We start from the raw sequence: 11,358 nt of genomic DNA on the forward strand, positions 1-11,358 counted from the left end.
TATAACCCTATACCCCTATACCCCTATATCCCTATATCCTTATATCCCTATATCCCTATACCCCTATACCCCTACACCCCTATATCCCTTATATATCCCTATATATCTATCCCTATACCCAGGTGGAGATGCTGGAACGCAAATACGGTGGTTATTTCCGCACCCGTCCTATACCCCTATATCCCTTATATATCCCTATACCCCTATACCGCTATATCCCTATATCCCTATACCCCTATACCCCTATACCCCTATATCCCTATATCCCTTATATATATCCCTATATCCCTATACCCAGGTGGAGATGCTGGAACGTAAATACGGCGGTTATTTCCGCACGTGTCCTATATCCCTATATCCCTATATCCCTTATATATCCTTATATATCCCTATACCCCTATATCCCTATATGCCTCATATATCCCCTATATCCCCCCTATATCCAGGTGGAGATGCTGGAACGCAAATACGGCGGTTATTTCCGTACCCGTCCTATATCCCTATATCCCTGTATCCTTATATCCCTATATCCCTATATCCCTTATATATACCCCTATATATCCCTATATCCCTTATATATACCCCTATATCCCCCCTATACCCAGGTGGAGATGCTGGAACGTAAATACGGCGGCTATTTCCGCACGCGTCGCGCCGCTCGCACCATCCAGGCCGCGTTCCGCCGTTACCGTATGGCCCAGAAATTCGAACGTCTCCGTAGCGAAGGCGGCCGGGCCCGACGTTTGGCTTTACCCGGGTTACGCCTTCAATTCTCCTTCGAAGAATACGACCGAGGACCCCCGGCACCGGGACCACCGGGACCACCACCACCACCACCCCCTTATTTCCAAGGCAAACCCGCCTCGCTGGACGAGGGGGTTTTAGGGGGGGGTCCGAGAAGGGCGACTCGATACGGGGGGTCTTGTAGGGCTGGGTTGGATGGTGGGGGTGGGGATGGGGGGATTGGGGGCAGTGGGACCCCACCCAGCAGGCAGCATTCGGCGTCGGCGGATTTCGGGACTGGAGGGGAGGAGCTGGAGGAGGCGTTCGCTCAGCAGGTAAATAGGGGAGGGGGAGATAATGGGGGGTTGTGGGGGTAATGGGGTGGGATGTGGGGTTGTGGGGGTGTTGGGGTATTAAGGATAATGGGGGGCTATTGGGGGTATTGGGGTTAAGGGGGGGTGGTGGGGTATTGGGGGTATTGGGGGTATTGGGGATATTGGGGTTAAGGGGGGTGTTGGGGTATTGGGGATAATAGGGGCAGTGGAGGTTGGGGGGCAGTGGGAGGTGTTGGGGATAATGGGGAGATTGGGGTTAAGGGGGGGTGTTGGGGTATTGGGGGTTATGAGGCGGGTATTGGGGGTAATGGGGTATTGGGGGTATTGGGGGTAATGGGGTATTGGGGGTATTGGGGTTAAGGGGGAGTGTTGGGGTATTGGGGATAATGGGGTGGGAGTGGGGTTGTGGGGATTGTTGGGGTATTGGAGATAATGGGGAGATTGGGGTTGGTGGGGTATTGGGGATAATGGGGGGGTTGTGGGGGTAATGGGGTATTGAGGGTATTGGGGTGGGAGTGGGGTTAAGGGGGTATTGGGGGTATTGAGGATATTGGGGTTAAGGGGGGGTGTTGGGGTATTGGGGATAATGGGGTATTGGGGGTATTGGGGTTAAGGGGGGTGTTGGGGTATTGGGGATAATGGGGCGGGAGTGGGGTTGTGGGGTGGTGGTGTATTGGGGATAATGGGACGGGATGTGGGGTTGTGGGGGTTGTTGGGGTATGGGGGATGATGGGGAGATTGGGGTTGGTGGGGTATTGGGGGTATTGGGGTTAAGGGGGGCTGTTGGGGTATTGGGGATAATGGGGTATTGGGGGTAATGGGGTAATGGGGGGATTGGGGTTAAGGGGGGTGTTGGGGTATTGGGAGTATTGGGGGTATTCGGGACTGGAGGGGAGGAGCTGGAGGAGGCGTTTGCTCTGCAGGTAAATAGGGGAGGGGGAGATAATGGGGGGGTTCACGGGGTAATGGGGTATTGGGGTATTGGGGTTAATGGGGGGGGTTGTGGGGGTAATGGGGTATTGGGGGTATTGGGGTATTGGGGTTAATGGGGAGATTGGGGTTGTGGGGGTAACGGGGTATTGGGGGTATTGGGGTTAAGGGGGGTGTTGGGGGTATTGGGATTAAAGGGGGGTGTTGGGGTATTGGGGGTATTGGGGGTATTGGGGGTATTGGGGGTATTGGGGTTAAGGGGGGGTGTTGGGGTATTGGGGATTATGGGGAGATTGGGGTTGGTGGGGTATTGGAGATAATGGAAGGTGTGGTTAATGGGGGTGGTTGGGTTTTGGGGTATTGGGGATAATGGGGGGGGGTTATGGGGTATTGGGGGTATTGGGGTTAAGGGGGACTACCAATGGGGTCTGTGTATCTAACAGGACCCTATGGGGTGTTTTGGGTGGGGGTCTCCAATGGGGTCCGTGTATCTAACAGGACCTTATGGGGTGTTTTGGGTGGGGGTCTCCAATGGGGTCCATGTATCTAACAGGACCCTATAGGGTTTTTTTGGGTGGGGGTCTCCAATGGGGTCCATGTGTCTAACAGGACCTTATGAGGTGTTTTGGGTGGGGGTCTCCAATGGGGTTCGTGTGTCTAACAGGACCCTATGGGTTTTTTTGGGTGGGGGTCTCCAATGGGGTCCATGTGTCTAACAGGACCCTATAAGGTTTTTTTGGGTGGGGGTCTCCCTTCCTCAGGTGAAATCCTTGGCCGCCTCCATTGACGAAGCCCTTGGGGGTGGGGGTCGTGGGGGGGGTCCTCAAGGCTCAGCCCCCCCCACAGCAGCCGACAGCGCCGCCACCTCCGCCAGCGACGTCACCTTATACCTGGACGAGGGTCTCCCCGGCTCCCCCCGCTCCCCAGAGCGACCCCCCAGCCCCGAACCCCCCCACCCCGATAGCGGACCCCCACCCCCATCAGCTGCCCCCCCCCCAGCCCCACAATTACCACCAGCGTCGGCCCCTCCGCCTCCGTCTCAATCCAACCCTTCCAGTTGGGTTGGGGGAGGGGTTGGTGGTGGGGGGGGGTCGGGTCAAGACGATCTCCCCCCCCCCCCACGTCGAGGCCCACCTTGTTTGGAGTGTCGGAGTCGGGGGGGTGGTGGGGGGGGTCACCCCCCTTTATTGACCGTCGAACCCCCCAGCGACAGCTCGGCCGATCTCAGCGACCGCTCCGACCGTGGGTCCATCAATCGGGTCGGGGGGGGGGGTCCGTACGAACCCGATGGTACCGGGGGGGGCACTTTACCCCGGAGCGGACCCCCACCCCCCCCACCCCCCCCACCCCCCCCACCCCCACCTCCACCCCCCCCCGAAGAAGGTTCCGATGGGGACAACGAGAGTTTAGGGAGCAGCTCCAACTCCAACGAGACCCTCAATTGTTCTTCGGGTTCATCGTCGCACGATAGTCTAAGGAGACCCCCGCCGCCCCCCCCCCCACCTCCGGCTGCCCCCCCACAACCCCCCGGATCTTCTGGCCCCCCCGGGAAGTCGGGGGGGTATCAAAGGGAACCGAGGCAAAGCTGGGATTCGCCAGCGCTCAACAACGACGTGGTGCAACGCAGGCAGTACCGCATCGGCCTCAACCTCTTCAATAAGTGAGTTGGGGGGCGGGGTTATGGGGGGGGGTCTTGGGGGGGGTGGGATTATGGGGGGGGTCTTGAGGGTGTCTTGGTATGGAGGGGGGGTTGGTGGCTTTGAGATGGGGAAGATATGGTGGTGTTCTATGGCAAAGATCCCGGTGTTCTAGGTTACTCTATAGAATGGGCATTGAAGTGTTCTAGGTTACCCTACAGCATGGACATTGAGGTGTTCTAGGTGACCCTATGGACATTGAGATGTTCTAGGTTACCTTATAAAATGGATGTTGAGGTGTTCTAGGTGACCCTATAGAATTGATATTGATGTGTTCTAGGTGACCCTATAAAATCAATATTGAGGTGTTCTAGGTGACCCTATAAAATCGATATTGAACTGTTCTAGGTGATCCTATAGAATGGATTTTGAAGTGTTCTAGGTTACCCTATAGAATGGATATTGAGGCGTTCTAGGTGACCCTACACGGTGCTAATACAGGTGGCCCTATAACCAGAAGGAAATGTTCTAGGTGACCTTACAAAGTGGCCCTATAACCAGAAGGTGATGTTCTAGGTGACCCTACAAGGTGACATTACAGGTGGCCCTATAACCAGAAGGAAATGTTCTAGGTGACCCTACAAGGTGGCCCTATAACCAGAAGGAAATGTTCTAGGTGACCCTACAAGGTGGCCCTATAACCAGAAAGCAATGTTCCAGGTAACCCTACGAGGTGGCCCTATAACCTGAAGGCAATGTTCCAGGTAGCCCTATGAGGTGGCCCTATAACCAGAAGGCAATGTTCTAGGTGACCCTACAAGGTGGCCCTATAACCAGAAAGCAATGTTCCAGGTAACCCTACGAGGTGGCCCTATAACCTGAAGGCGATGTTCTAGGTGACCCTACAACCCAGATCAGCCGTTCCATAGGACTCAGTGCCTCCAAACAACCCCAGGACATTTATAGGTTGGCTGTAGGGTCCCCTATGAGTCCGGATGACCCCCCCCTTTCCCCTGTTCTTAGAAAACCCGAAAAGGGGATCCAGTATTTGATCGAGAGGGGTTTCCTGTCCGACACCCCGGTGGGGGTGGCCCACTTCATCCTGGAGAGGAAGGGGCTGAGCAGGCAGATGATCGGCGAGTTCCTCGGCAATCGCCAGAAGCAATTCAACCGCGACGTTCTAGAGTAAGCAATGGGGTGTATGGGGGGAGACCCCAATGGGGATTTATGGGGTCACGGGACCATTATGGGGTCCATAACGGGGTTGTCCCGTAGCTGCGTGGTGGATGAGATGGATTTCTCCGGGATGGAACTGGATGAGGCCCTTCGTAAGTTCCAGTCCCACATCCGGGTTCAAGGAGAAGCTCAAAAGGTCGAACGTCTGATCGAGGCTTTCAGGTGAGGAGGGGGGTGGGGGGGTGGGGGTTGGGGGGGGGGGCAGTGGGGGTCTGTTTGATCCTGTGGGTCAGGTGGGAGAGATGAGGGGTCGGTGGTCTGTGTTGCTTGGGGTGATGTTCTAGGTGAGTCTATGGGGCGAGAGGGGAGTGTTTTAGGTGAGGCTATGGGGGAAGAAGGGAGCGTTCTAGGTTAGGCTATGGGGTGAGAGAGGAGAGTGTTCTAGGTGAGGCTATGGGGAGAAAGGAGGGTGTTCTAGGTGAGGCTATGGTGTGAGAGGGGAGTGTATTAGGTGAGGCTATGGGGTGAGAGGGGTGATGTTCTAGGTGAGGCTATGGGGTGAGAGAGGAGTGTTCTAGGTGAGGCTATGGGGAGAGAGGGGGGTGTTCTAGGTGAGGCTATGGGGTGAGAGGGGTGATGTTCTAGGTGAGGCTATGGGAAGAAAGGGGAGTGTTCTAGGTGAGGCTATGGGGTGAGAGGGGAGTGTTCTAGGTGAGGCTATGGGGGGAGAGGGGTGATGTTCTAGGTGAGGCTATGGGGAGAGAGGGGGGTGTTCTAGTTGAGGCTATGGGGTGAGAGGGGAGTGTTCTAGGTGGCTCTATGGATTTAGGGGCAGACCTTGGGGGTGGTAACCCACATAGGACCAAATGACGTTCTAGGTGACCCTATAGATCGAGAGGGGGATGTTCCAGGTGACCTAATAAGTCCAGAATGGGGAAAACATTGGGGTTAATGTTTCATATGCGATGAGGAGATGTACTAGGTGACCCTATAGGCCCGGAATGGGGGGAAGACATTAGGGTTGACGTTCCCTACCCAATACAGAGATGTTCTAGGTCACCCTATAGGCCCAGTGGGAAGACTTTAGGACTGACATTCCCTACCCAATACAGAGACATTGTAGGTGTCCCCATAGGCCTGTAATTGGGGGAAGACATTAGGGTTGACGTTCCCTACCCAATACAGACGTTCTAGATCACCCTATAGGCCCAGTGGGAAGACTTTAGGATTGATATTCCGTACTAAATACAGAGACATTCTAGGTGACCTTATAGGCCCGTAATGGGGGGAAGACATTAGGATTGACGTTCCCTACCCAATGCAGACGTTCTAGATCACCCTATAGGCCCAATGGCAAGACTTTAGGATAGACATTCCCTACCCAGTAGGTTCTAGGTGACTCTATAGACTATGAGGAAGCATCACCCCACACCGGGACCATTGTAGGGTGCCCTACCCCGGCTGAGTGGTGGGGCTGTCCGTGGGGCACTCTGACCCCATAGACCGTGGGGATTGTCCACCCCCACAGCCAACGTTACTGCGTGTGTAACGCGGCCCTGCTGCGTCAGTTCCGCAACCCGGACACCATCTTCATCCTGGCCTTCGCCATCATCCTCCTCAACACCGACATGTACAGCCCCAGCGTGAAGGCGGAGCGCAAGATGAAGCTGGAGGACTTCATTAAGAACCTCCGAGGTGGGGAGGGGGGGGGGGGGTCTTGGTTTGGGGGGAGGTTGATCTCTTTGTTCCTTCTCCTTGAGGCCTCTAGAACCTGGTGGGTTCTGGGGGGGGGGGTGTCTTAGTTTGGGGTGAGGGGGAAGGGTTTGATCTCTTTGTTCCTTCCCCTTGAGGCCTCTAGAACCTGGTGGGTTGTGGAGGGGGGTCTTAGTTTGTTGGGGGTGGGGGGAGGGTTGACCTCTTAGTTCCTTCTCCTTGCGGCATCTAGAACCTGGTGGGTTGTGTGTGTGGGGGTTCTTAGTTTGGGAGGGGGAGGAGGTGACCTCTTAGTTCCTTCCCCTTCTCCTTGAGGCCTCTAGAACCTGGTGGGTTCTGGGGGGGTCTTAGTTTGGGGGCAGTGGTTGATCTCTTCATCCCTTCCCCTTCTCCTTGAGGCATCTAGAACCTGGTGGGTTGCGGGGGGTGGTCTTAGTTTGTTGGGAGGGGGGGGTTGACCTCTTAGTTCCTTCCCCTTCTCCTTGAGGCCTCTAGAACCTGTCGGGTTGGGGGTCTTAGTTTCGGGGGAGGGGGGGATTGATCTGTTTGTTCCTTCCCCTTCTCCTTGAGGCCTCTAGAACTTGGTGGGTTCTGGGGGGGTCTTAGTTTGGGGGCAGTGGTTGATCTCTTCATTCCTTCCCCTTCTCTTTGAGGCCTCTAGAATGTGGTGGGTTGCGGGGGGTGGTCTTGGTTTGGGGGGAGGGGGGATTGATCTCTTAGTTCCTTCTCCTTGAGGCCTCTAGAACCTGGTGGGTTGTGGAGGGGGGTCTTAGTTTGTTGGGGGTGGGGGGGGGTTGACCTCTTAGTTCCTTCTCCTTGAGGCCTCTAGAACCTGGTGGGTTCTGGGGGGGTCTTAGTTTGGGGGCAGTGGTTGATCTCTTCATCCCTTCCCCTTCCCCTTGAGGCATCTAGAACGTGGTGGGTTGCGGGGGGTGGTCTTAGTTTGTTGGGAGGGGGGGGTTGACCTCTTAGTTCCTTCTCCTTGAGGCCTCTAGAACCTGTTGGGTTGGGGGTCTTAGTTTCAGGGGAGGGGGGGTTGATCTGTTTGTTCCTTCCCCTTCTCCTTGAGGTCTCTAGAACTTGGTGGGTTCTGGGGGGGTCTTAGTTTGGGGGCAGTGGTTGATCTCTTCATTCCTTCCCCTTCTCCTTGAGGCCTATAGAACCTGGTGGGTTCTGGGGGGGTCTTAGTTTGTGGGGGGTGGTTGATCTCTTCATTCCTTCCCCTTCTCCTTGAGGCCTCTAGAACCTGGTGGGTTGCGGGGGGTGGTCTTAGTTTGTTGAGAGGGGGGGGTTGACCTCTTAGTTCCTTCCCCTTCTCCTTGAGGCCTCTAGAACCTGTCGGGTTGGGGGTCTTAGTTTCGGGGGAGGGGGGGATTGATCTGTTTGTTCCTTCCCCTTCTCCTTGAGGTCTCTAGAACTTAGTGGGTTCTGGGGGGGTCTTAGTTTGGGGGCAGTGGTTGATCTCTTCGTTCCTTCCCCTTCTCCTTGAGGCCTCTAGAACATGGTGGGTTGCGGGGGGTGGTCTTGGTTTGGGGGGAGGGGGGATTGATCTCTTAGTTCCTTCTCCTTGAGGCATCTAGAACCTGTCGGGTTGGGGGTCTTAGTTTCGGGGGAGGGGGGGATTGATCTGTTTGTTCCTTCCCCTTCTCCTTGAGGTCTCTAGAACTTGGTGGGTTCTGGGGGGGTCTTAGTTTGGGGGCAGTGGTTGATCTCTTCGTTCCTTCCCCTTCTCCTTGAGGCCTCTAGAACATGGTGGGTTGCGGGGGGTGGTCTTGGTTTGGGGGGAGGGGGGATTGATCTCTTAGTTCCTTCTCCTTGAGGCATCTAGAACCTGGTGGGTTGCGGAGGGGGGTCTTAGTTTGTTGGGAGGGGGGGGTTGACCTCTTAGTTCCTTCTCCTTGAGGCATCTAGAACCTGGTGGGTTCTTGAGAGAGTTCCCGATGTGGTGCAGGGGTGGATAACGGTGAGGACATCCCAAGGGACATGCTGGTGGGCATCTACCAAAGGATCCAGAGCAGGGAGCTGCGCACCAACGACGACCACGTCTCCCAGGTTCAGGCTGTGGAGAGGATGATCGTGGGCAAGAAACCGGTGGGTCACCCCATAGGGCTTTTTTGGGGGTACTTAGGGGGCATTAGGGGGCGTGAATGGGGAGGATGGGGGCTTGGGGTCATCTATGGGGGGTATAGGGGGTATAGGGGGTCACCCAGAGGGGTTTGGGGGTACTTGGGGGGCATTAGGGGGCGTGAATGGGGAGGATGGGGGCTTGGGGTCATCTATGGGGGGTATAGGGGGTATAGGGGGTCACCCAGAGGGGTTTTGGGGTACTTGTGGGGCACTAGGGGGCGTGAATGGGGAGGATGGGGGTTTGGGGTCATCTATGGGGGGTATAGGGGGTATAGGGGGTCACCCAGAGGGGTTTTGGGGTACTTGGGGGGCATTAGGGGGCGTGAATGGGGAGGATGGGGGTTTGGGGTCATCTATGGGGGGTATAGGGGGTATAGGGGGTCACCCAGAGGGGTTTTGGGGTATTTGGGGGGCATTAGGGGGCGAGAATGGGGAGGATGGGGGTTTGGGGTCATCTATGGGGGGTATAGGGGGTCACCCAGAGGGGTTTTGGGGTCGTTATCATCCCATGGGGGGGCTGAGGGGGATGGTCTGGGTGACCCGATGGGACTCTATGGGGGTAAGTGAAACTGTGGGTCGTGTTCCAGGTGACTCAATGGAGAATGTTCTAGGTGACCCTATGGGGGGTGTTGTAGGTGATCCTATGGGTTGTGTTCCAGGTGACTCAATGGAGAATGTTCTAGGCGATCCTATGAGGGATGCTCTAGGTGTCCCTATGGGGGACATTCTAAATGTCCCTACAGGGGGATGTTCTAGGTGACTCTATGGGAGATGTTCTAGGTGTCCCTATGGGAGATGTTCTAAGTGACCCTCCAGGGGCATGTTCTAGATGACTGTACAGGGGGATGTTCTAGGTGACCCTATGGGGGACGTTCTAAGTGAGCCCACAGGGGAACGTTCTACACGGCCAACGAGAAATGTTCTAGATGACCCTATGAGGGATGCTCTAGGTGACCCTATGGGGGACATTCTAAATGACCCTACAGGGGAATGTTCTAGGTGACTCTATGGGAGATGTTCTAGATGACCCTATGGGAGACATTCTAAGTGACTCTACGGTGGACATTCTAACTGACCCTCCAGGGGCATGTTCTAGATGACCGTACAGGGGGATGTTCTAGGTGACCCTATGGGAGATGTTCTAGATGACCCTATGGGGGATGTTCTAAATGTCCCTACAGGGGCATGTTCTAGGTCACTCTATGGGAGATGTTCTAGATGACCCTATGGGAGACGTTCTAAGTGACCCTACAGGGGCATGTTCTAGATGACCGTACAGGGAGGATGTTCTAGGTGACCCTATGGGGGGACGTTCTAAGTGAGCCCACAGGGGAACGTTCTACACGGCCAACGAGAAACGTTCTAGATGACCCTATGAGGGATGCTCTAGGTGACCCTATGGGGGACATTCTAAATGACCCTACAGGGGAACGTTCTAGGTCACTCTATGGGGGATGCTCTAGGTGACCCTATGGGAGACATTCTAAGTGACCCTACAGTGAACATTCTAACTGGCCCTACAGGGGCATGTTCTAGATGACTGTACAGGGGGATGTTCTAGGTGACCCTATGGGGGACGTTCTACACGACCAACGAGGAACGTTCTAGATGCCCCTATTGAACCGTTCTAGGTGCTGTCCCTGCCCCACCGCCGCTTGGTTTGCTGCTGCCAACTCTACGAAGTCCCCGACCCCAACCGCCCCCAACGTTTGGGGCTGCACCAACGCGAGGTCTTCCTCTTCAACGACCTCTTGGTGGTGAGAACCAGACACTGACCCACGCCCCAAAGGGGGGCACTGGAAGGCAATGGGGGGCACTGGGGGGCAATGAGGGGCAATGGGAGGTAATGGGGTGAATGGGGGGCAATGGGGGGCACTAGGGAGCGATGGGGGGCACTGGGGGGCACTGGGGGGTAGTGGGGGCAATGGGGGGCAATGGGAGGCAATGGTGGGCACTGGGGGGCAATGGGGGGCAATGTGGTGTAATGGGGGGCAATGGGAGGCAATGGGGGGCAATGGGGGCAATGGGGGTAATGGGAGGCAATGGGGGGCAATGGGAGGCACTGTGGGTTAATGGGGGGCAATGGGGGGCAATGGGGGCAATGGGGTCAATGGGGGGCACTGGGGGGCACTGGGGGTAATGAGGGGCACTGGGGGACAATGGGGGGCAATGGGGGGTAATGGGGGGCAATGGGGGGCTATGGGATGTAATGTGGGTCTCGACGTCCCCACGGCAGGTGACGAAGATCTTCCAGAAGAAGAAGATCCTGGTGACCTACAGCTTCAGACAGAGCTTCCCATTGGTGGAGATGCACATGCAGCTCTTCCAGAACGCATGTGAGACCCCATATATCCCCCATAACCCCCTATATCCCCCCATAACCCCCTATATCCCCCCCATAACCCCCTATATCCCCCCATAACCCCCTATATCCCCCCATAACCCCCTATATCCCCATATATCCCCCCATAACCCCCTATATCCTCCCCACAACGCCCTATATCCCCCCTATAACCCCCTATATCCCCACCATAACCCCCTATATCCCCCCCATAACCCCCTATATCCCCCATAACCCCCTATATCCCCCATAACCCCCTATATCCCCCCATAATCCCCTATATCCCCCCCATAACCCCCCATAACCCCCTATATCCCCCCTATATCCTCCATAACCCCCTATATCCCCCCATAACCCCCCATATCCCCCCATAACC

General features: G+C 55.9%; 1 protein-coding gene across 1 annotated transcript in view; it reads left to right on the plus strand.

Moving 5' to 3' along the window:
- LOC107307573 (IQ motif and SEC7 domain-containing protein 1-like) overlaps window positions 1–10,977 on the plus strand; it is a gene marked incomplete at its 3' end in the record, with an annotated part of 36,547 nt that extends 25,570 nt beyond the window's left edge. The window contains exons 4-11 of the mRNA XM_085535189.1: window positions 606–1,058; window positions 2,750–3,648; window positions 4,649–4,810; window positions 4,901–5,023; window positions 6,330–6,496; window positions 8,466–8,605; window positions 10,273–10,398; window positions 10,878–10,977. Coding sequence (XP_085391315.1) covers window positions 606–1,058; window positions 2,750–3,648; window positions 4,649–4,810; window positions 4,901–5,023; window positions 6,330–6,496; window positions 8,466–8,605; window positions 10,273–10,398; window positions 10,878–10,977 — 2,170 coding nt within the window. The remainder of the gene's footprint in view (window positions 1–605; window positions 1,059–2,749; window positions 3,649–4,648; window positions 4,811–4,900; window positions 5,024–6,329; window positions 6,497–8,465; window positions 8,606–10,272; window positions 10,399–10,877) is intronic.
- Window positions 10,978–11,358: the final 381 nt, after the last annotated feature.

This window comes from Coturnix japonica, unplaced genomic scaffold (genome assembly GCF_054131305.1).
Source record: "Coturnix japonica strain WE unplaced genomic scaffold, WE-NBRP24 Scf110, whole genome shotgun sequence".
Lineage (NCBI taxonomy): Eukaryota > Metazoa > Chordata > Aves > Galliformes > Phasianidae > Coturnix > Coturnix japonica.